We start from the raw sequence: 25668 nt of genomic DNA, 5'->3' as shown, positions 1-25668 counted from the left end.
GTACTGCAATTTAAAACCGTTATAAAGTTTGTTAACCCAGCTGTGCTAATGATAAATTATGCAGCGTCTCTATGTTAATAACAACCGTTGCCTGACTCAGCGCGATTTTATAATTTTGCCACAGACACACAAAATTCGGCATGTAAAGAAGAAACAAACCCGTGGATTTATTTACTGGCTATCGACTGGTTTTACTTCAACATATTTTAAAAATTTAAAACGTACTTAATTAAACTTGTACTAAGTGTCCATGCTGTGTATAACAGAAACTTGCACATAACAAACAATTTTGAATTCCTCCATCTCCTTAGTGGACAGCGTCAGGACAAAGAAGTGTGCCCTGTAAAGAGGTTAAGTGAGGGAGGGAAGTTGCAACGTCATAAACCAGAAATTCTATGCTATAGATGTGTGGCGTTGGCGTGTCTCATGGAACACTTGGTCTCTAAATATAATAATCAAGTTTGCTTCTGTTTTACATCTGTTCTAGTTTTCAAGTCTTGTATCTTTTAAACAACTGGAAGCTAAGCAGAATTTTTTTAAAAAAGTGTGACCAGATTCTCATTAATTTTTGTAAGATGTGTTCGTTATAAGAAGCTGTCCGCTATATGGTGTAAAGTCCTACTGTACAGCTCATAAAAATTCTATAATAACACCCACCACAACTGCCAAAGGTAGCCTCTTTTCTCAAAATAAACAACAATAAAAAAACGTGGAGATGGCACCTGAATAAACAAACCGCGCAAGGTTTCAATATGCTGAAAATTTTGATATAACATTGTTAGTTTATTACTCCGTCAATTACAGTAAACAAAACAACTACATATTGTTGGTATTTTAACATTTTTTCAGGAACTTACGCAGGAAGAAGAAGAAGAAATAAAAAAAGAGAAAGAAGATGAAGATCTGAAAGATACTTCTCAGTCGCGTGGAAAACTCGACGCAAAAACAAAAGCGCAGATTTTAAAAGAACGTCAAAAAGCAAAGAAACTTCGTCGAACCAGCAACATGCCGCCGTCGGCAGGTGGAGAAGCCAGCGGCAACGAAGATGGTTAGAAGGTATGCACGTAAGTATCATCGTGAGTGGTTTTCACGTATGACCTTTTTACACAATGTACATACTTTGTAAGTATTGATTTATTGATTTTGTGGTATGATTTTTAGCTTATTTATTTGTTGATTAAAAGATTTTTTATGTAAAGCGTTGTATTTTTGTAAATTTGACAGATAACTTTTTACTGATATATTGGTACCGATAAAATATTTAAAAGCACCAGTTTGTGGTTGTAAGATAACGCAGATGTCGTTTTATTAAAATGGGTGCTAAATACATCAAGCTTGGGCGTCCTTATTTATAAAAGGCATTCATTGATTTCTTACCCTCAATATCGATTAGTGGCGGTCATTCGCTTAAATACATGATACTACGTGTAAACACGTGATGCTATTCTAATATGTGACAGAATTTTCCAGTGTCTCAAACCTTCTTGAAACTTTTTAACACATACTACCCCTGAAAACTCCCAGAATACTGCTTAAAAAACTTCTTGGTTGTTTTAAAAGGGGGGAATTTGAATCTATTTTTTGTTATTTTTTTTTAAATCATACGGAAGCTGTTTTCAGTTTTCTTTCTCTCGTTAAAATTTTTTTTGTCGAACTAATTAACACCTAGAAGGAGGTCACTCCTTGAAACCTCTTGGAATTTTTTTTTAAAAACTGAGAGACCACCCCGTGCATATTATCTCCATCTTCATATTTTAGCTTAGTTTCATGTAACCTCGCACCGACCCTGTGTCAAAAAGTTTAAAAAAATCCTGGGATCTATTAAAGCATTCTTGTCATCAATCGTTACATCATTTAAAAGAAGCGATAAAGTATTTGTTTCCTATGTCATTCCCAGGGCTTCTTTTTTTGCTTCAATATGGCGCACATAGCTGTAGCTTGCACTAACTAAGTATAGTTTTCTATTTTGTAATACAAAATATCATTCAAATATATCGTCACATGAAAATCTTTTGTTGTTGCTGTAAATATTTTTATTAAAATTGTTCCAAAATAAAGAAGACACGATATTTATAAATAGTTACTCGGACTTATCCTCTAAACTGGTCGTGCGTTCGTTCTGAGCAATTAGTCGTTGTTTCTAAAAAAATGTCAATATGACACAATTTAGTCATCTTGACTCAAAATAATTAAATTGTTAGTACGTATTTTTTTGCTAAGTAATAATTTTTTTATTTTCTGCCAATAAGTGTCTCTATCACTGCATGAAAATTGATGTTATCCAACCAGAGAATCTGCAGGTTATCTCGCTAAATATAGCCGTTTTACGTGTTTTAGGACTCTAAATATGCGTTGGTTCCAGGGCCTTCGCCCCTGGAACCCAGCTGTTTCGGCAACTCGCTTCGCTCGTTGATTGTCACCAAAATCTAAAAATCTACCACTATGTCTAAGCCCACCCCCCCCCCCACTTTGAAAATTGTGGCGCCGCCCCTGTTATTACTTTTCTGTGTTCAATAATTATTGACGAAATTATCAGACGGTTTGTTTTTATTTGTATTTTGTAACGCAGCTTGCTGTGCTGCTGCTAAACAATGACCCAACTAAAAAAAAATAGAGAATAAAAAAAGTTATAAACGATTGAACGAAGTGAATTTATTTATAACCACTTATAAATAATACATAACTTTTCTTGCGTGCATATTCTGAAAGACTTAAATATTTTAAACAAATATATTCATGTTTTACGTTTTGGCAAGTTTACGGCATTTTAAGATCTATTTGGATGAGTGAACATAAAACACGTGAGAAATGATCATAGTATGTCACGTCCCTCCTTTCAATTGTACTCATGTTAACCACCACACGTAATGCGTATGAGATCGTGTATTATGACACTGTCCATTGTGACGGGCACATGATGAGCTGACATGAATTCTGGGAAATGTCACAAAAGTATTGATTGTCTAAACACGATAAAGTTTTTTTGTAGCTGCAAGCAATCGCACTTTTGGTAGATAGTCACGGAATAAGCCTTGGCGAGTTTGCCTGCAGAATGTCACATTTTAATGTATCTAATTACACAACCTTGTTACCATATCTCTACACATAGGTCTTTCTAGTACAGTTTTATTTTTTCACTGTCACATAGGTCAACCTACTTCCACTATATGTATGATAGCCAACCTCAACCTGTTAGGCTTCTTATATTTGGACGGGCCTAAAAGCCTAAAGAGCCCAACAAGTCCTGGGGAGGAGGTTGTATGATTGTCTCGCTTAGTACCTTCGTTATCTAAACAATTACTATCGCTCGAAACAGAATTAAAACTAAATTAATTTTAGCAAATTTAAAAGTAAACTAAATACCTTTGTTAGTTATAAAGACTGAGATATCAATGTGATAAGGCTCCTGCACTTTATATAAAGATCACAACCTCATTTTTAGGATTTTGTGTATGATTAACACAATGTTGATTTGGAGCTGTGATTTGTAGTTATTTTACTAAAAAGTCTTAAAAGATGTATTTATAGGAAACTCATTTTTCGAGAAATAAAAAAGTTGATATGAAAACGACCAGTTGCTAGTTAATAGTTTCTTGAGTTGTTGTAAGCTTAGCGTGTGTCAATACAAACATTTGGGAAGGCTCCGGTCAATAGAGAATAAGTAGAAAGCTAATATTGATACTAGCGTGCCAGCGATGGGTATTTTTTATTATAATCATAGCACTCGCTACTGCCAACCTCGTTCCCAGGGCAATTTTTCGCTTTTTTGATATCCGAGACGGCGCGAGATTGTCAGCAAGAGAAAAATGGGCCTGGGAACGAGGTTGTCGCTACTGTGAAAATCAGTTTTTTATGCGGAACTGAAGCCAAATACTTTGTTTACACTTTCGTGTCGATTGTTTTAGATTGTGCAAAATTGATGATTAATAGTAGTTACAAAAGCTTCAGGTTCCGTCTAAAAATAAAATACCTAGCAAGCCCTGGGAACGAGAATCACAAAACAGCTCATAAAATAGCCTTATCAATTTCATAGTTTGCCTGTCAAGAATTCTTTTATTACATGTGGGAGCTCCTTCGCTCCAAAGCCACGACAAAGGAGCTGCCTGTCGGCCGAAACCGCGTCAATGTCAACCTCTTCCCCAGGAGTCCTTTCACCTTTTTTACAAGCTAAAAAAAGACATGTAATTTTTTACAACATGGTGAAAAATTTCGTTGTACGGTTATGTCTTAAAATCTAATGAGTTAAAGAAAGGAGTAGCGCTTGTGGCTGGTGACTCTCCTAGTACTTAAAAGAAAAAAGACCCGTCCCCCCCTGAAGTGCAGGCCAGAATGACGTCATTCTTACACCAAGTTGGCTGCTTTCTGAGTAAATCTTGTTGCACCGGATGCGTAAACATGACGTAGTAGCATTCAATTTTTTCTTCTTAGTGCGAGGCTATTCCCAAAAAAATGTTTACATTATTTGTTTGCGACAAAAATTTTATATTTCAAAATATAAATTTAACTTTAGAACGTGTGACCTATGACTTTGTTCCACGCGCCCCTTAACTTAAATACATCGGCAACATAGTTTTAAAGAATAGACCTTTTTACTAATAGTGCTACCATTTTTAAATTTATGAATTCGCAATGCAGTATGGGAAAATCAAGGTATCTTACGTTATTTCAGCTCTGCTTCATCCAAAAATTGACAAATGTGAACAAATTCCCCTGACTCTATTTTAAAGACCTTCTTTCATTTTGGTACTTTTCCCTGACATATTCCAATAAATATCTTACATTTTTTGTCATTAAATCTATTACTTAATAATTTTCCCCATTTCTTTAAGTGTAATAAAAAGTACTGCTTTATCATAAGGCGGGAAAAATTTAAAAAAGTGATAAATCTTCCCTGACTTTCCCTTACCCCGATAACCAGAATCCTCCAAACAAAAAAAAACTGTGGAGAAGTACCAACCTCAATACCAAGCATAAAGACTACACGGAAAGAATCAACACATTGAAATACGTAACAAAACATCCCAAGGAAGTTATCTTAAAAAAATGCTGAAGTGTTTGTGTCGCATTTTCTATGTTCATTCATTTAAATCAAAGCATCTACGATGGTGGACGCTATGTCATATATATTCATTGACACGGATGGACAGAAGTACCGCATGGTTAATTAACCGTAGGAAAGATATTTTAAGCTTCCCTGAAAAAATAGGGTCTTCCCTTAGCTATTTCTAAATAAAGCATTACGTCATAGCTATGCGGATAGTTCAAAGCAGAAAAAATGGTTTGTCAATAGCTTTAATTTGAAAAGTAGAAACCAAGCGTGTTTGTGCCAAAAACGACAACTTCGTCCCCGGTGCTTGTTAAGTTTTTATATTAGACAATCAGTCGTCACATTGAGATCAAACAATTTCAAGTATGAGTTTACGGAACCTTCGCGACAAAACAAAATTTTTGCAAAAATCAGTAGGCAGAATTTTCATATTACATTCGTTTCGATCGAATTATTCGTCCTTTCTTATTTTTTGTCACTTCGCAGAATAATTTATTCTGGCCAACTTCAGACTTGCTTTTTATTTACATTTTATTTATTTATTTCTGTGGTAGGGGGCGCCTGCGTAGATAGAGCGACCGCTTACACCCGCTGAATTATAAACATTGCTTTGTAATTTTGCTGTTGTGAAGAATCGATTTTCGAGTTCGACCTCCGGAAATGTTTAGTATTTTTTACACAACGAGAAATTTTTCAATTTGTTCAAATTCTTCGTGGGTGAAACAACTAAAAATAAGAAGAGTTACATGTGCACGCGCGAGCAAGAGTTGTGCTCGAACAAGAGTTAGTTATGTACTGGAAGAAGAGTTGTATGCGCGCGCGAACAAGAAATAACATCACATGTCAGGAGGTATTAGCAACTTTCGGGTTAAAAATAATACAAATTTCTCGAGAATTTTTTTTTCCTTACTGCTCTTTCATACAATTTTCGCTGCTATTAAAAACGCTTCTTCTAAGCAGATGTTGTATCGAGAGTAGGTTGATTGTATCGAGAGTAGGTTGATTGTATGAGAGTAGGTTGATTGTATCGAGAGTAGGTTGATTGTATGAGAGTAGGTTGATTGAACCTTTCGAAATGACAAAGGTGAAAAAAAGCGAACAGAATTATAGGCACCAAATTTTTGAAGTTATTCTATCCATCAAAATGTACGCCTTTTTTAATGTTGAAAACGCAGTATAAGAGTAAACTCGTTCGAACTCGCCTTACCGTATTGACTCACTGTAACTCATCCTCTATATACAATAACGCAATCTTCACTATTTACACTCGACAAAAAGTCAACCAAAAGTAACAAGATTGGAATTAGACGTATATTGGCAGCTTTCAGGATTTGAGAATTTTAGTAACCAGACTAATGATTTTTAACTCCGTTATACGATTTAAAAAGCGTACCCCGGAAACCTGCCAAAGTAAAATGTAATTTGTTCTATCTTGAGAAAAACCTAGTCTATTTCCCCAAACCAGTTGAGAAGAGAAGATAACCAGCTGCGACCACCACGCCACCAAAGGCAACGGCTCGGTGCCAACTGGGTAAACCATCTTTACCATCAGGCGAGAGTTTATTGTGAATATCCTCCTGTGCAAAAGAATAAAGGTAAAGTTAAAAATTAGACAGCGAACAGAAAAAAGTACTATTAACCATTAAAGCAAATTCGGCTATGAAATAAGTTTTTTTAATTTTCTTTCTATCTTCACAGACCACACACACAGCCTGACTGTTTTTTGTCATTTTCACACAATCAAAACTGTTGTGACATTTCTCAGAATTCATGTCTGCTCATCATGTGCCCATCACAATAGATAGTGTCAATTGTACTACCAAACAACAAACATGTGATGCGAAAGTTGACAGCAAACAAAGTACTGAATAGATTCAACTATTTTAACGAAACATTAGCAAATATAACCGTTTTTGTGTATTCATAGCCTGTGAAAATATTTGATGACAAATATATTTGACAACAAATGTATTGTCGAAACAAAGTTCAGTAATATAACAATTCGAAATTACTCTTCAAGTGACTAATCAACAAAGCCTCGTAGAGTTTATTTTATACGAACAAAAAATCCTTTCATGCTTCAAGGATGCTTTGTCCTAAATGAACTTTAAATTCCCTAATTCACCTGAATAATTTTAACCCCGACTTCTTTTACCAAATTCAGTCGAAAAATTAACAGCAACTTTTTGTATAAAGTCATAAGGTCTTAAATAAGACGTGTTATAATTTTGAACGAATTCAGAACAAAAGTAACCGATGACTTTTCAGGATTTTATCCTAATTGGAAGAGATTGTGACAATTTTTCTGACTCAGTAGCCAACCTGCATCCTCCTACAATCAGTGGCTTTTATTTCCTGTTTTAAACTAGACCATACCACCCACTGTTACCATTTTAAAGTAAAAAAATACGAAATTTTCTTACCCAACCTCCTTGCTCGATAATCCAATCTGCCAATTCTTGGTCAATAAACTCTTGTACCCAGAGTGGTATTTTTTGAACAGTGGATAGCTGATTTTTTTTCAAAAAATGTAAAGCAAAACAACCTGCTACGGTGAAGATAGATATAACACGTCCCCAGTTCACTACTTTATCAGCAAACGTCTCCTTACACAAGCCTAAAAACTTAGTTTTTGAATTGTCCACCCTTACATTAAGTCTTTCAGGTAAATCTGTAAAAAAAGAACTATTTTTAGCTTCCATATGCGTACATAGTTTGGCAATAAATGTAAACAACTCTGGTGGTTGTTGCGGAGGTATGAGGTAACTTTTCGGTAGTCCACGCAAAGATTTTTGTTCCACACTGTTCCTTAAATGATACGGTATGTAATACGTTGCAATCGCGTGGGCTTTATCACTCACTTCTACCCATTCAGGGTTGCGTTTTAATGAAATTTTGTGGTTCCGTTTAGAGTAGGTCGGTGGCGTCAACGTCACTGTGGCCATAACAGTTTGTTGTTGTTTTTTCTTTTGCGATTTTTAATATACTTTTTCGTCGTTTATAGATAATCAAACTCTTTCTACTCCCATTAAATGGCTCGCTGTTTCACTAAAAATTTAAATTAAATACAGTTAAAAAAGAAACAAAATACAAGAAACAAGAAACTTACAAAAATTATAATACTAGGAATCAATACAAAAAATCATTGTCAAAACCAAAGTATGAACATAAACGTCAACCACAAATATTTTTAGTTGTCAACATCACCCTCCACCATAGAGTGGAGATTATTTTTACAACTGGGGAAACCCATTAATCAAAGTCAATGTTATGAAATAATATACACCGTGTTATCATACATCCAGAAAGATATTCGTAATATGCTTTAATAAACAGGTCACTTTTATGTGCAAAAATATATATTTACAATTTAAAAACATAAAAAACAAAAATGTACGTATAACAATAAGAATTGTTAAATGGATTCCCCCTGTACAAATTGTAATTTTATTCAGCTGGCATTTACATTAAGAGTCTTGTGAATTAAAATTTGATTTTAAAACCATACATTATAGAATAACAACTTATGTTAGCATTCACAATTAAACCAAAACGATCAGGTGTAAAATAAGCCTTAAAAGAAAAAATGCGAAATGTGAATACACAGGCATACAAAAGAATTTAACATCCTAAGAACACACACACAGTAAATACATTTACAACTAGAATGCTAAATTAAAGTTATCTAAACGAGAGTAAATCTAAACTTTATAGAAATAATTTTTAAAAAGATGTTTCGTGGCATTAATATGAATATAAATCACTCAATATTGTAGCTCAGTTGTCACGACATTTGCATACCATGTTAATCCAACGCTACTTAAAATTACCAGCAACCTTCATGTCTGTCAAAGGGACAAATACCTTTCTTTGTGTAGTTTTTTTTTATTTAAATATTTAGATTTTATTAGTTTCGTATTTACCATGGTCAATTTTGAAGTAAGTTAATAAATTTAGACACTGCTGTGATAATTTTTTTAAAAAATCTTTTCCACTCTTAAGTTCACAGAAAAGGTTTTAACAAGATTACATAATTGGCTTGATAGATAGGTCAATGTAATTTTGTGAAAATATTAACCAGTTCAGAATATTAAAGTTCACCAATTTTGGGAAAAATTTATGCAATAATAGTAAAATACCACGTGTAAACTTAGCAACAAGACATTATAATTTTAAATAACTTTGTGTACTTTTTTATACACAATATTTTTTTTAAATTATTGGTTAAAAACATAATTGTTACACAACAAAGTATAAATGGGTTGAAGGTACACATGGTTTAGCGAAGGATAAAAATGAATGCGAAATTGACTGTTTGTGAATTCATCCTGCATATTTTTGGATAGACAATTTTGCATTTTCCTTATTTTCTGTCCATTCACAATTCTTCCACAAAAAACTCACTAAAGATCGAGTATAGCAATAGTCTTTTCCAGGTTCCTAATTCATTATTTCACAATTTCAATGACAATGTGTGTACTCTTCATTCACTGTGACTAACTTCCAACCTTAAAAGATACCCTGCAAATTGCTTAAAGGTCAACTCACAACATGTTACATGATAACATAAGTTAATTCTGACTAGCTGTTCTCGTCACAAACAGTTTAACATAATGCAGAGCACTACATAATAATTCACCTGTTAATTTAATATACTGCCACAAGATGAACAAAATAATATTCAAAATGTTTTTTTTTTAAATCAGAAACTAACAGGGGAAAAAATGTGCCAGTATTAATTAAAGATAGACAGACAGATGTGCATATCTTACATGGCTAGCCAATTAGGGCCTGCACTCTACTAGACAATTCCTGGCAACATCCAACGTCCCACACATGGAGCCATCTCCCCAATTTCTCTCACATGGCTTGGGTTAACCTGGGGCTATGGTAACATTCACTTGGCCATGTTGAATCGCCGTCAAGAGGAATCGAACCCCGGTCTCCCGCACAGAGTATGAGAGCTATAACCACTAATCTACGGCGCCACATTAAAATAGTGAATGAATAAATTCCAAACAACCATTAAAGGCAACTGTATTTTGAAGGTATAGACACCAATGGTGAATTCTTCCCTATCCTGTCTTTAAGTTTTCATTGACATATAAGAAAGGTTTAATTTAAATAAAAAACATTTGCTTTTCGCATTAAGATTATTTCCTACCAGTGTCACTTGTAGAGATAAGTTTCTTCTTAATACCACAAAAATACTGGTTAAAACTGCTGGTTGTAAAGAGAATCAGGAAAATTCTGAAGTGTATTTTGTATAATTGTGTTATTTTGTTAAATTATAATTTAATAAATCTTTATAGCTTACATACTGCATAACATGTTGATATATAAAAGAGCGTGAAAAGTTGTCTAGGAATTTGTCTAGTTTTTTAAATATTTTGATTGGTTTTTAAAAATACAGTTCCACTAATTACGCATCACATCATGAATTAGCTTGAGTGAGGTGTTTTATTAAACAGTTTTGTCAATGCATTAAAAATAATTTTTGGCCATTCAGTTTGACATTTTAAACATTTCTATAATTATGCTTAATAACAACAATTGCATGTTTTAGAGCTAGTTTATGACATCATAATTTTGCATTATAAAATTAACTTTGAAGGCATATATCTGCAAAACTAATAAAGCTTTTTTTTAAAAAAAACAAAAGGTTCCTAGATAACGTTTACAGAGGGGTTTTATTTATAAACTCAACTTGTTTTTATGTGAAGTAAGCTTTCAGATTTGATGACTGGAAAACTACTTGTGCATTTTACAACACTGTTTTTGTTAATAGAGGCAGTCTTCTAGTCCTTCCCAATATCTTTAAAAAAACATTTTACTGGCAAAGAAATCGCTGTTATCCAGGTAAGACATAAAGGTGGTTTTTTTATTTTAAAATATAACAAAAATTTTTGGAAACATATGGAAATACATAAATACATGGGAAAAAATAATTGCTAATTTTTCTACTTGACAGAATATTTGTATATGGACAAAACTCCACAAACTTTTGTAAACTTTTAGAAGTCATCTTAGGTACGAAATCTGCATTTGTAGGCTTATCCAAGTTTTAGGGGGAGTGTTTATAATAACAATTATACATAACTATACAAGATGCCATACTGTTTTGTTATTAATCTCAGTAGGGGATGGCAACAAAACTTAAAACGATTTTTGTGTAACTTTAATGACTGCATTAAATATAGTTGGTAGAGCAGTTTCAGAAATATTGAAAAAAAATTACAAGATCTACAACCTATCCATTTTTTTATCTCAATAACCTATTCCCAACACCCAGTTCGGCATGTTCATACTAATTCTAAACTTTAAATGAATGAGATAAAGTACTACTTGTAACAATGACAATAAAATAATGTACCAATGACAATAAAATAATGTAACAGAATAATGTAACAAAAATAATTCTAAATTAATATACTTTACTGTGTTGTGCAAAATAGTACAGTCACGCTCAATTAATAAACTCTCCATCAGAGTGATTTAAACATATTAGACTCTGCAGGTACTGAGAATTAGTGAAATAATCCTGTAGAATGACTACAAAACATGTTGTTACGGCTGTGGTCTAAGAACCAAGTTTAACATGTTTACCTACGACAGACCTAAAGACTTTAAAATGGTGTTTAGTTTTGCCTTAATCAGCAATAGCTTACTAAGAAAACATATAATAAAAATGGATGATCACAGATAGTGTTGTTTATCTTTTAATATGGAATAAATAATATACGTAAAAATGTGTTTACTGCCATTGACTTACATTTATACTCCATAAACCACCTTTAGTGAAAAAAGCCTGTGTAGTGTGACTTTAGTGATTTGTTACAATCCCCTCCACTCTTTAAAATAGAAGTGGTGAGTGATAGTACAAACTATGTATATATCTGCTTGTCTCCAAACCAAAAAAATAGAAAAGAGAATCTTTGAGGAAAATAAACAGCATGCTTGAATTTATATCAGCAACAATTTCAAAAAAATTTATAGGGTGATAACACACAAGAACAAGAACAGTGTTTTGTTTTATTTCATTCCTGTCAGATTTGTGTGCTTATTTCTTCACAGAAAAATTAAGAAGTTTAACCAGTAACAAAGACAGTTGCACTTATGTTTGGACTTTTTTTCACATTTTTATTATAAATAGGTTGTCTTCTTTTAAAAATTGGTCGGAATATTTACATGTAACCCATACCTGAGAGAGCGATATTTTTCATCTACAATCTTAAACCTTAAGATTAAGCTGAAATAAAATCATCAAAACACAAGGTATCGCAAGGTATTGTATTAACATTGTGTTTTTCTTTTCTTTTTTTCTTGTAAGAAAAAAACTTTCCGGCCGGTCAGTCGTTATCAGATGCCATTTTGATAAGTGAACCGTGACCATACGAAAACTTATAAATATTCAGCTGAAAAATTTTTTTAAAACATTGAATTACACTGCTAAATTGTCTAATGTTTTACCTGATACTCTAATTTGGATAGTTATTCATGGTAGCACTAATAACCGAGTTTTCGGTAATGTTAGAGCCAATTTCTATCGCTGGTAACGGAACGAAAGTCCCTTGGAAAGTCGAAGCAAACCACAGGCCGATTTTTTTCTTTTCAGCGTGTTGTTATGACGAATCGCGAAGCTGATTGGTCGGCCGTCCTTGCCCACACCTCCCGTAAATTTTAATAAGGAGTAGTCTTTCTTCCCTGGTTAGTTTGTTCGCGCATACAAACAAATGGGGCCACTCATGTTCTTTCCGTGACGTTTCGAAATGGCTGCGTCAGCCCAAAAACTAATTCGTAAATAAACTTGTGGAGTAAGCAAAAATAAGTTTTTAAACGTTACATCATACCTGCTGAATATAAAAATTAACCTTGGATGTGAATTATATTGTTACAACTTTTTCTAGTAAAACATTTGTGCCCATTCTCTTTTCTCCGTAAACTTTAGCCCAAAGCATCTAGATTTCAGCAAAGCGGGCAAAAATGTAAAAAGTCACAAACTGCTGCTAGGCCGAGTCCACCATAACCTAACCACGAAAACAAATCTTTCGATTAAAAACACAGTTTTTCGTTATTTATAACTGCAACAGAGCAATCTGATCTCCAAACAAACTCGATTTTTAAAAAAACATTCCAAGGCGTCGTGCGTCACCAGACTATGTGGAAAAACGATGCACGCAAATACATTGTCTTCCCCGTGTCTCCTGTAGTGTATATAGCCTGTACAACAAAATTTATCAATAAAAAATTGGTGACAACTTTGGTATGTTTAGTTTATACTTAGCTATATAAACAATAAGGTATATGCATGGAGTGTTTGTGTTGAAGCGCGAAATAACTGCTCATACAGATTCGCCAAAATTAGTATGGTAAGTATAAAAAAAATGTCGAAAAACCCAATCTAATAAAGGTATTGCATTACGTATGAGATTATTTTCTTTATGCGACGCAAACGAACGCAAACTTTTTTATGGCCGATAGGAATTTTATGCTAGCTCCGCCTCTCTTCATCTGATAAAAGCGATGCGTACAAAAACAACTGGAAATTCAACCAGACGAAAAAATTAAGACACTGGAAAGGTCACCAAATCGCTAAAGTTCGCTGTAACAACATCTTACGGTTTTGTGACCTTACTGAAGTTATTGCTAAAATATTTCCTTACAACAGGTGAGGTGAAGAAGAATGTTTGTGGTGTGTGTCACCATCATTGTTTAAGTGTTTTAAGAAATCCAACGGGTAAAAAAATACCATTGCAAACCTATTCCTTCTAAAAACAGTTTTTCTCTCTTAGGCCTGTTTTGTTTAGAAAAAATGAGGCAAGCAGAGACCTAAGCCTAACCAGAGCACAAATTCATCCTGATCTCTCTCGCTTAAGCGTTCTATGCTTAAAGTACCACATGAATGACAGGCCCACAAAATCCAATCTGCCTTGTATTTTACTTAGCAATATCTTCTTGACATTGAAAGGGAAGCAGAAATGTAACATGCTATTTCCACCGAAAATTAACGAGTAGGTCAAAAAAAAGGTTAAGTGTAGAAATTTTTTAATCGTGTTAAATATGTATATACAAGTATCGTTTTGTAAAATTGTTGAGTGCTTCCACTTCTCAGCTCATTGACACAAAAAACCAAACATGATCACGATGCTTTATCGTTAATCTAAAAAACAAAAAAAATATATATAAGAAAAGTCGTTTCGCCTATGGATTGTATATTCAGCGAAATACTTTTGATTTTTAAAAACAATCGTAAAATAAGCTGGGCGAGTTTGGCGGTAATACAGTCTAATGCAACAAACATTTCGACCGTGTAAAACTCTCGTCAATCTCACGAAAAAATCTATTTACAATTTTCCGATCACTTGAACAACTTGTTGTGTTTACCCCGGGTTCGCGAGTTTAGTACATTTACTCTTTATGTAAAAAACGTTGTACAGTTGCCAGGGAAACTGGACTCGTTTTTGTGGATTATAAAAATGTACTAAAAGTTTTCACATTTTAGCCCTGAATCCGAAAATGCATTTACTTGTAAAACTGACTTAGTATACTTAAAGAAAACGATTTGTAGAGCATCACCTTGCTATCATGTGTCAAAATCAAATTAAAATAATAAACAATTGCCTGAATTCTTGGGAGTTTTAACAAAAAAAAGAGAGATGCTTTTCATGTTAGTGTTACTTCTGAAATACGTGTTACAAAGCCAATACATACCGTATACTTCTCCCACTTTTTTTCAGCGTCGTAAGGTTCCCATCGGCTGGCTGGAAATATATGTTTATTCTTCTCGTACCAACTGCGTAGACAAACTTTTCCAGCGTGAGACTAATAGCAAATAAAAGAACAGAGTGATTCGTCGTTTCTATTTTGATTCTTTTGTACACGTTCATTTGCACATAGAACATGTTTATAACGCCGGGTTTGAATTAGAAAATAACACCGGTATCGTTCCGGAATTAGTTGATCTGGTTTAGAACATGTTTATAATGCCGGGTTTGAATTAGAAAATAACACCAGTATCGTTCCGGAATTAGTTGATCTGGTTTAGAACATGTTTATAATGCCAGGTTTGAATTAGAAAATAACACCGGTATCGTTCCGAAATTAGTTGATCTGGTTTAGAACATGTTTATAATGCTGGGTTTGAATTAGAAAATAACACCGGTATCGTTCCGAAATTAGTTGATCTGGTTTGACAAGCCTAAACTTTTTTAGTCACAATGTGAAAAGTAGGATTAAATTGTTGTTGTTTTTCGTGGCAATCGATGATCTTTTTTTGCGGTACAAACTTTTTTTTATTTCGCAAAAATTAGCCACATTTTCTACGTGCACTTAGAGTATGTAAAGTTACGATGTACTTCTTACTGGAAATCAGATCTCAGAATTTACTGTTAGACTTTCCAACATTAAAAACATTTTGAAACAACAAAAACTTTACGAAAAAAAGAAAGTAGTGGATTTATAGACAACAAAATAAAATTTAATCAAGGTTGGTATCCTTATTCTTAAATTTTGGAACTAGAACTTTCGTCAGATTCTTTTTCACTGCAATTGAAACAAGTAAGAGACATGCATTAATTAGTTGTGATTCACTGAAAAAAAAAACCTGCATGCTCCACTAGCCTATCAGAACGTCTGATAATTTTTTTTACCTATTGTTCCACGAAAAAAAGCACAAAAAAGGCAGTTCGACAATGGATGAGATGTAAACAAACCTTACCTCATCCTTCCCAATAGCTGCATTCTGGGTTATTCGGACATCTTCGTACGCATCAAAACTGAACAACGGACCGCTTTTACCACGAGCCTTCGTCACAATAAAGTCGTAAAATGTGTAATGCTAAAAACATGAAGTGTGCAAAATAAGCATGCTTTCTTTATGTGATGCACAGGAAGATTATTGTTAACGACCAAGTTAGGATTTCCTGTGTACTTGCTAATACGATTCCTTATATTTTAAATAAGATCTTTTATCCAGAAAAGAGGTCTTCAACGAAACACTAATCCCAAGGGTAAACCTTTTTCATAACATAAAATATTTTTTAGAAAATACAATACAATAGGAAAAGGTCAGACCTATGATGAAGTGAGAAAGTTGGATTGCTCACAAACAGGCCCAACATCTTACTACCTGACATTTTTTTTGAATTTTGTAAAATATTATCTTGACTAAATGGAGTGGAATGGAACCAACATTGTGAGAACACGACAAACGAACAGAAAATGACTTTATTTTATGGGCTAAATATGATTTGCGACAACAGATGTTTCTTGCTAATTTATAGATACCATTAGCCTAATGACTCCTGTATTGTATTTTGACTTAAAACAAATTGAACTTACATGAGGTATGATCAAGTCTTCCTTAACATACATCAAGCTCACAACATCCACAGCCCTATGGTTAAAAATCAAGAAAATATGCTCAAAACAGAAAGATCAGCCGTGTATAGGAAACGTTTGAAACCTGTTTGCTTTGTAATCCAAATGTTATAAAACATATTTCGGAATTTTGAAAGAAACTTTAAATATAGGAAGAGAAAATTTATAGACTACATATTACAACTACTATATATGTAAAACTAACCTAAGCTCTGTAAATTCTTGACGCAAATCTCGCAAACATTGTTGCAGAAAGCTTTGTATGGTGTCACCCTTCTTCATCTACGTATGAAATAAATGTATATACAGCATAAATCAGTTCATAGGAGCAAGAGCGCATGCGTTAAATATATCAGTAAGTACAAGAAAGCTTCACTATAATCGATACCTGAAATACTCAATTAATCCCTCATCTCCCAATATCCCTTCTTATAATAAGCCCCTATTTTAATGAAATTTCTGCCAAAGAAGCCCCTACTTTTGAACAAAACGCCACAGGTGTGGCAACAGTACTAGTTTTAGAGCAAAAACGCATCCTAACATCAAGCTTGCATATTTTTTAGCAACTCTCCTAGCTACTTACTGACAACCGTTACATCCATTTTGTTGGGTCTTTCAAAATAATTTTGAATTGCAGTCTTTGAGACATTCCAGTTTACAAAGCCCTTTCTTCCAACAACAAACACCCCACTACCGCCACACCCACCTTCAATAGTCCCCACCTTCGTATTTACGGTAAGATTTAGACAAACGAAGTTAAAAAAACATACCACACATTTTTTTCTATGTCCAGAGCCATCCCAATAACTGTACGTTATGTCAATACTTTCAGCTAGAAATAAAACGTGATCAATAATTCAATACATTTTTAGCAATCTTGTGTAGTACACACTTTGCACAGAAGAAGGAAATTTACATTTCATTTTTTCTTGCATTTGAACCCACTCTTTCCGTAGACGTTCACGTTCTTTTGCTTCTTCCTCCTACATCATCTCAAAGGAAAAGTATACAAAAAATAACAATAACAACAAACACAACTATGATAGCAACTGCTAGCATGACAACGACAACGACTGCTGTGTTTTCTCTCCAACATGCCGCTACCCCTCAACCTGAAAAAAATGCGATCTACCAATCCCCTTTATAATATCCGAATTCCCAACCAGTCTATACGGACATATATAAGTTTTCACGAATTTGCCAATTTAAGAGTCAGTTTAGATGAATAATCTCAAATTCAAAAAAAATTCTTTTTGTGAAAATTACTTCTGTTGTCAATACAAAACAACCAGCAACAACAAAACAAAACAAAACACAACAACAATAAAAATAACAACAACAGTAAAACCAACAATAACAATACAATCAAAAATGTGTTAATGATAACCACCATCTCACCTCTCTATCTTTGTCAGGTAAAAATGAGGTATCAACATCAGGATTTTTACCCAGTCTCCTTTTACTGGTATCTAAAAATTAGAACTTTTAGAATTCGATATAATATTGGTTGTATTCTCTTCTCTATTGTATAATTCTTTTACTAGTCACATTTCAATAATGCTATATTTGCAAAAAATGCGAAATTAAAATAGTGTTGGTCATTGAATATGCCAAAGTTAAGCATTCAAGCGCCACAAAATTATAAATACAAACCTTCTACAACTCCCTGTTCTTCTTCTTCCTCTTCTTCTTCATCTTCAAATCCGAACGACAACTTCGAACGTTTTTTTGTTTTCTCTTTCTCTTTATTCTTCCGCTTTCTCTCTTTCTCCCTAAATATTTTCACTTTAAGCTGGTTAGTTTCACCTTTACCGAATTAACATTTTCAAACTTGTTTGAGTTTGATGAGGATAGTTTCTTTGGTGTGTATTTCCCTTCTGCTAATGAGGGCATTAAGCTGCCCACCCTTTTAAAGTGAGTTATATCCCCCACAAACTCAGACTGTCATTCAATGCCAACACCTATGTATTTACTCTGGACTAGAGAAATTAAAATAAGAAATTTAATAAAAAGATAATATGAAATTTTTGATCATTCTACTTGATTAGCATACATTATATTGTGCGAAAACGTTAAAAATTAGTAGCACATTAGTTAGTAGAGAAAAAGGAAAAGTGAGAATAGCCACACACTAAATCAAAAAGGTTAAAAAGGAAGTTGTCCCTCCACATAGGTCCTTTTCTGAATATCACAAGAAAATGTACACCCTCTCCTTCCACAATAAATAATTTTCAAAATAAGTCCCCTTCTCTCCACTTCTATTAGGGGGGGGAGGGGGGGGGACTAAGTTGAATCAAGACATATCTCAAAACATGTTTTTTAAATTCTGATTAGTGCTTAAATTTTAAATATTGGGACACTTTAAAATTTAAAAACCCGGAAAATATTATACTAACAAAGTACCGTTCTTTTGCTTTTAACTCCAATGCTATTCGTTTCTCATGCTCTTGAAGTACACTCTCCTGTTTCGCTTTCATCTCATTCAACGTCACCAAACCTAAAACAATTGTAGCATCTTGATCAGATTTTCGGCCAGTGTTCAACAACTAATGTTGTAAATTACTTTTATGCGTTACTGGAATAATTAAAGAAAGTAAAAATTTTCTCTAGTAATCTCATTGTGGCTACTATGGCAAACAATGCTAGTAAAATTTTTCTAACAGAATCAATACAAGTTAAATTTAAAAAAAAGTAAAAATGTTGGCATCTATTCTTGTTGTTGCTACTATGACAAACAGTGCTAAGAAATTAAAAAAACAGACTCATTACGAGTTAAATTAAACTTGGTCTTTCTTGTAACTAAAGTCAGCTCTAGTCTAACAAAACTTTAGTAGAAAATACACAAACTATAAGTATAAATCCAAAAACACACAACAAACCTATTGTGTTTGATTTTAATTCTTGTTCAACAGCATCATAATGAGAGGCAAATTTTCGATCAATTTGTGCAACATTGTTCTTCTGGTCCATGTTCTAAATATAAAGCAAAGGTAAGTCAAATTTCTTAATTTTTTGCTCACAATATGTTACACAAGCATTGTTTAACTTCTTAACGTATAAAATTTACAATTCAGCATAAAAGCTGGGGTGTTATTTAGACTACTGGATGGGCATTGCAGCAAAAAGGAAATAGATGAAGATGTCTTGTTCATGGCAAGAATTTCACTAGTGTAAAAGTTATTAAATTAAATAGTTATGTATACAAATTAAAGAATGGGAATGTTCAATCTAGTGACAATTATCTGTCCTTAAAATATACAAAAGTGGTTTTAGATCCTTTTGACCTCTAAACTGAGATGAAAAAATCCAGTATAGTGACACACAAGTCTCGTAAAGCAAAAATGTTTTTAACCAAAAATAATTTTCAAGTGTATAGTGTACCTTACCTCAGATATTTTTTGTTTCAAATGTTCAATTTCCTCTTTCTGTTTTTCTCGCTTCTTGAGCAATGTTTTTGCTCGAAAGCCATCAGTGGATGCTCCTTTGTACTGTGCCATGATTGTGTTTATTAAAGTATAACTAAGCTTTCTATTATTAAAAGATGCATATAGTTTTCTTGTCAAAAGTAGTAGCACACTGCCGTTTACAAAACTTGTTAGGGCAATTGGATAAGTTTCTTAAACAAGTTCTGACATGATCATTTCAATGCTTTATCCTCTTTTAATATACCATTAAAATATTTACTTATTAGGCACATATTTCAAAAATATTATATTTTTATATCGCCAGGAGACTGGTGCAGGCAAGAAAGAAATGACTGCAAATCTATAACCATATTAACAATATACTATAGGGAACGTCATCTATAACTGAAAGTTAATTCGTGACCATTTTATACTATCAAAACACAATTTAAGGTTACCATTTCAGAAAATTGTATTAGCCTTTGATAGGTGGTTTTTGACTTTGTTGCTTTGCATATAACCGTTTCCCCTTTGCAAACGTTTTGTTATTTTTTTTCGATAACCAAACTTAGCCTACACAGTATTTTTTAATATAAGAGAGCATTTTATTCATGCAAAGTGCAACGATAAAACCTGCAAAATCCTAAACATGATGATTGGCCATGAATGAGCTTTTAAATATAGATGTCCCAAAATAATTGGAAAAAATATTTCAACAAAGTCATTAAATATTAGAGAAAAAAATTAAATGCTTATCAATCAATACATGAGTTGTTGTACAAGTTTATCATATTTTTCAGGAAATAAATACTTTCAGCTACAAAATGAACTTTCTTAAAAAATTTCCTTTATAATTCGATCACCACTTAAATTCTTTCTTTTTCTTTTGACCACTCTTCAATCTCTTTTTCTTGATTTTCTCTTTCGCTTTAAATGTTCGATATTTCCGTTGTGACATAAACTTGGCTATTTTATTAACATCGACATGAGGTATTTTTATTTTCTTTGGTTCTTGCTTTGATGAATTGTCCATTTCAACCTCTTTTTCCTCATCCATTTGGTCAGGATCTCTGATTTCAACTTCACCAGAAAGGTCCCCAGCAGTTTCCATAAGCTCATCAGTTTCAGCTTGCATTATTTTCACAATTGATGCCATCTGAGCATCATATTTAGGCTTTAACCTTTCTCTCATGGCTTGCTTATTTTTCTTCCGACGCTTGGATTTTAAACTTCTTGCCATGTTTAGAATAACACAACTGCTAAAATATTGACAAATATATGTCAGTCTGACCTTTAAAATTCTCTACTTTAAAAAATTTATAAGTAGCACTCAAACAACACTTGACAATGTTTTCCTAATTGTCTTTGTGCATCAACTCGGAAAAACGCATAAAAATTTACAAAATCACAATAAATTTTGCTATTTTTAATTTCCAGAATCAAAAACACACAATTATAGTTTTGAAGGTGTTATAGAAAAGTATAGGTACATTAATAATTGGTGTAAGCCATATATTTGTTCTGGGTGGGGGGGATATTACTAAGAAAATTATTAAAGAATTATCCAGGACTTTAAAAAAGTTATATACTAGTTAATATAAAACCTGTAATTAAAGTTTTAAAATATTTTTCAGTAATTGAAATACAAAGGTGCAAATGTTTTTATCAAGAAAACATTATAAAATAAAAATCAAACACATTTTCTAATTCACGTTTGATTGATCTTTGAAAGTCGATTTAGCTAAATCATGTCAAATTCTTTTTTTATCTTAGTTTAGGCATTCGCGTTAATTTTCTTCATGTTAAATTTCATAATCATTTTGTGCCTTGGTAACTTCCTGGAATAAGGTAGCTATACTTTGCAGTTGCAGACCTCATACACAGCAACATTACAACGTCACACAAAGTTAGTTAATAACTAAACATTTTTCATACTTTTTGTGTAATTACTAATTAACTGGTCTTATTTTATTCATCTTTAGGATAAAACGAAAATAAATAGTGAACTTGTGTTTTAACATGTTTTTTTTTCAAAGCTTATTTATCTGTATGTATGCACTTTATTTTGTATATGTAGCATATACTGTTCATATTACATGAACATCTAAATTACGTGATTTCACTTTTCTCACAAACTTTCTCTGTTTACTAGAACCACCTTATGGCTATGACATGCCTTAAATGCGCGTAATCACCCTTAAATCACCCTTGAAATTAACACATGCATTTCTTGTCTTTATTTCGAAGTTCAGGATGAGTTACAACTATCCTGAGAAGATCTGAAATTTACTAACTGGAAACAATGATATTTCTTAACATTCTTGGTTTTTTTTTAGTAGCTATATTTTAGTGTTAACTTGATTATTTATTCCTGATCCGGAGTCAGGCAGTAGCAAAATAATTGTTTTTGGTCGTATGTGAACAGACATCTTTGCCTTTTATGAGCACTGAGGCTGAGTTTGCTAAATCACTTTCGGAAATCAATAAATCAGAGGCAAACCATACAGTAAAAAGAAAATTGTATGTATATCTTTGCCTTATCGCCACTAATTATGATAGTTAATGTTCATCACACACTTTTCTATTTATTAAAGTGTATGGCCAGGTTAATTGCATATTTTTTACTAACTTCAAATAAGGGTGAGTGCCAAAAATGAGACTTTAAAGAAAATTTAAAAAACTATGCCAGCTAATTTTAATGGATAAAAAGGGAAATTTTGAAAAACAAAATATTTTCTCCATAAGAAACCGAGTAACTGTTTAAGAACAATGGAGCAACTTAACAAGTGAAGCAAAAGAGAGGCAAAGCTGTCTTCGAAAAAAATCCTGATTCTCAGTAAATTAAAACGTTTAATTCATTTAGAATAATTTAGAATTTAGAATATAAAAATGTGTTTAGGTCCAGGATCTATATACTATATTATACCAATTTTACTGGTACTAAAATTTGTAAATTTTATAGAACAGACAACCCAAACATTGCAGGGGTGGCAAAACACATTGGTCAAAAAAAAATCATGAGACTAAATTATGCAACTGGGACGTTTTTGCTTATTCAGTTTTTGCTCGAACCCTGCATTAATACCCGTCCATCCACTGGCAAGTTGACATATAGTTAAAACCATAAAACTATTTGGCAATGGAGTTGCCAGGTTGTTGTTCGAGCAATTTGTTTAGATCATCACGCAATATGAAAAATAATAATAATAAATATTAAAAGTGGCTAGTCCAGAAAATCACAAAAACCTACAGTTAGTGCATTGTGGAGGGCACTAGAACAAAAGAAACATAAAATGATGAACCTTAGACTGCTGCAGCTAAATTAAACATAGTAATGTATTTTATAATCTGTAAGAATTGAAAAGAAAAAGTATTAAAAGCAAAATTTAAAAAGTGATCTCCATTAGAATTTGCTAAATACATTAGAGATTAAAGTTTCAAACGAAAGCAGGCTACAGTTCACTTGCTCTTGCAGATTATTCCACACTTTGCAGCTCAAAAAACGGGAAGGCTTTTTTCTCAAATGCTGTGTTGACTAAGGGAAGTGTGAACCTGTGAGGAAAGTGTGAACCTGTTATAAAGGGAAGTGTGAATTGGTCTATTCTTGCGGTCGGAATGTTCTCCTTCGTTGCTCTCCGATGGGGGTACAAAGTGGACTTTTAATGGTAAAACCTTCACAGTGGCAACCTTAATTAAACAGAATTTACAAGCAAAATGGCGTTAAAATGTCACGAAATGGCAAAAATTAAGCAGTATCTAAAACATATTAATGATTTGACTAAAAAAAAGAATTACTTGAAAAATCCAGTATTGTATTTATGAAGATTTCACCACAAAAATATTATGATTACGGCATAAGTACACCACTTCATAATGGCTGCTTAACCTGAATAATACTGGCCCCTGTGGTTTAACCAGTGTTATGACGCGTATATATCCGACCGCAAGAATGAGAAAATACTCTCAAAAATCATTTACAAACTTCTTTTTTATTATTTTTTCATCGCCCAACCATATTAAATGACATTTTTAGGCAATTCAAACCATCTCACTCTAAGCAACATCACAAACTAAGCAGGTTTAAAGTTGTCCCTGCTCTGACAGTTTTACGATTTAAGGCACTTGCGCGATACATGCTAGCTAGACAATTTTCACAGAGAGCCTAATTAAGAACAGGTATATAGTTTCCAAAATACTTTAAACGTTATATTTATGTGATAAAGTTCAATTCGACCAAGCAACGCAATACACCCAAAGAAGTGAAGAAAGATCAACAAAACAACGTGCTACCAAACCAACACGGAGGACGACATCATGATCAACCATTATGTTTTTATTTTAGTCTCTCTTACCTAAGCCCTGGGTGGGCATCTAGTGAGTGTGACCACAGCAAGTATAACCTTGATAACCCCTGTCTAAACAATTATAAAAAAAAGCAGTTTGTGTGCGGTACAAAGTTTTTCTCTCCTGTTTGAATAGTAGAAGCTTGTTATCAGCTACCTTAATTCAACTATAATTAAGTATTTTACTGTGGGACTGCAAGATGGTATGATTAATAATAGACGGTATGATTCTGTACACACATTTTCACGACCTATTTTCTGGGGTTTTTTTTGTTTCGCAGCACCTTCTAGCTAGCTGTGCTAATATATCAGACATGGCATATAGCTAGCTTCTTAGGAGTGTGATGTGGGTATTTATAATTTTTTTTTTAATTTTTTTTATAGCTGGTTCCTATGTGGCCAGAAAAATTAGCAGTCTGTTTTCAAGGCAAAGTGCAAAGGCCGTGACAACAGGTGCTGCTGCATCATCATGTCCTTTTCGAGATGAAAGCCCTGTGAAAGAAGTAGGAGAAGATGATGTTGTAAAAGATAATAAAGAGTATGAGAGGATGCATGACAACGAAAATATGGAAATACGAGAAAGAGTTAAAGATAGCTGACAAAACTCTTTTTAATTAATTTGTTAACTTCTGCACAGGACGTAGCATTAAATTAGAGGATTTTTTAAAGTTAATTCTGATAAAGCTTCAAAGAAAGCCCTAAACTTTGTATTATAGAAATCCATGAAATCTCCATTTTTTACTTTGTTTCTATTTTTTTTACTTGTTATTTCTGTTTCAGCACGAAATAAAGAAATGCATCACAGTTATTAGTGTTTTATACATATATAGTAATGCTTATGAAAATAATTCATTAAATTTGTAACCAGTTGTTATAATGATGAATGATTTGATGTTTGCACACATTGCTACATGTGAATAAATATATTGTAATGAAGAAGTATTTTTTTTTCAATCAGAACACACTAAGTGACCTTTTTGACATGCCCTGAATACTTCAATACCCTTTTTTATAGTTTTAGTAGGACTTGTCTTCCCACTAATAATTTTCTGTTTTTTCGTGGACATTACAGTGGAACTGCTACTAAAACTGTTTCACTCTTTTGGACTAAGTTTTGACAAGAAAGTGTATATAATGAAATATGAGAATTCTAAAAAATAGTGTTCTTTAGAACTTTTAATCACACCAGATTTATTGTTTACACTTCTATATTACGATTTCTTTTCTTTTTTAAAACAAAGTCATAACCTTTAAAGAAAGGCAAATTTGTATTGAAGTGCCAGAAGGTATAAAAACAGTTGTAAATTCTTGTTCTTTTGATCTGTATTACTGAGTTAAAAGACACGAAAAAGGGCCTTTAATTATTGGTGATTTTATGGGTTGTGATTTAAGACTGAATTTATTGTAATACATTCTGCATATTTAAAAAAATTAAAACGCAGGACATTTTTGTGAAAAATGATCACCAAAACCAATTATACCGTAAGGATACATT

The 25668-nt window shown here is 33.0% G+C and overlaps 3 protein-coding genes and 2 long non-coding RNA genes across 5 annotated transcripts in view; 3 read left to right on the top strand and 2 right to left on the bottom strand.

Moving 5' to 3' along the window:
* Positions 1 to 2008, top strand: part of LOC130625549 (trichohyalin-like) — a 29776-nt gene extending 27768 nt beyond the window's left edge. The window contains exon 42 of the mRNA XM_057440658.1: positions 850 to 2008. Within this exon, the coding sequence (XP_057296641.1) occupies positions 850 to 1053 (204 nt within the window). The 3' untranslated portion in view covers positions 1054 to 2008. The remainder of the gene's footprint in view (positions 1 to 849) is intronic.
* Positions 2009 to 5834: 3826 nt separating this feature from the next.
* On the top strand, positions 5835 to 6345 carry LOC130625555 (uncharacterized). The gene is made up of 2 exons (XR_008981732.1): positions 5835 to 6025; positions 6085 to 6345. It is a non-coding gene; the product is annotated as an uncharacterized LOC130625555 (long non-coding RNA).
* Positions 6341 to 20421, bottom strand: LOC130625552 (protein FAM50A-like). The gene is made up of 14 exons (XM_057440660.1): positions 19813 to 20421; positions 19306 to 19399; positions 18830 to 18923; positions 18080 to 18198; positions 17825 to 17895; positions 17343 to 17409; positions 17197 to 17258; positions 16632 to 16708; positions 16388 to 16442; positions 15765 to 15884; positions 14759 to 14869; positions 12898 to 14207; positions 7471 to 8095; positions 6341 to 6624 (listed from the first exon to the last, which is right to left on the bottom strand). Exons 1-12 carry the CDS (start codon positions 19921 to 19923, stop codon positions 14187 to 14189), a joined length of 1002 nt encoding a protein of 333 aa, XP_057296643.1. The 5' UTR covers positions 19924 to 20421; the 3' UTR covers positions 6341 to 6624; positions 7471 to 8095; positions 12898 to 14186.
* Positions 7320 to 7992, bottom strand: LOC130625091 (bcl-2-related protein A1-like). Its single transcript, XM_057440168.1, has 2 exons — positions 7471 to 7992; positions 7320 to 7379 (listed from the first exon to the last, which is right to left on the bottom strand). Exons 1-2 carry the CDS (start codon positions 7990 to 7992, stop codon positions 7320 to 7322), a joined length of 582 nt encoding a protein of 193 aa, XP_057296151.1.
* A 3532-nt stretch (positions 20422 to 23953) lies between the features above and the next one.
* On the top strand, positions 23954 to 24738 carry LOC130625554 (uncharacterized). The gene is made up of 2 exons (XR_008981731.1): positions 23954 to 24395; positions 24558 to 24738. It is a non-coding gene; the product is annotated as an uncharacterized LOC130625554 (long non-coding RNA).
* The last annotated feature ends 930 nt before the right edge of the window (positions 24739 to 25668 follow it).

This window comes from Hydractinia symbiolongicarpus, chromosome 14, assembly GCF_029227915.1.
Source record: "Hydractinia symbiolongicarpus strain clone_291-10 chromosome 14, HSymV2.1, whole genome shotgun sequence".
NCBI classification, from domain to species: Eukaryota; Metazoa; Cnidaria; class Hydrozoa; order Anthoathecata; family Hydractiniidae; genus Hydractinia; species Hydractinia symbiolongicarpus.
This window is presented reverse-complemented; position numbering and strand designations above follow the sequence as displayed.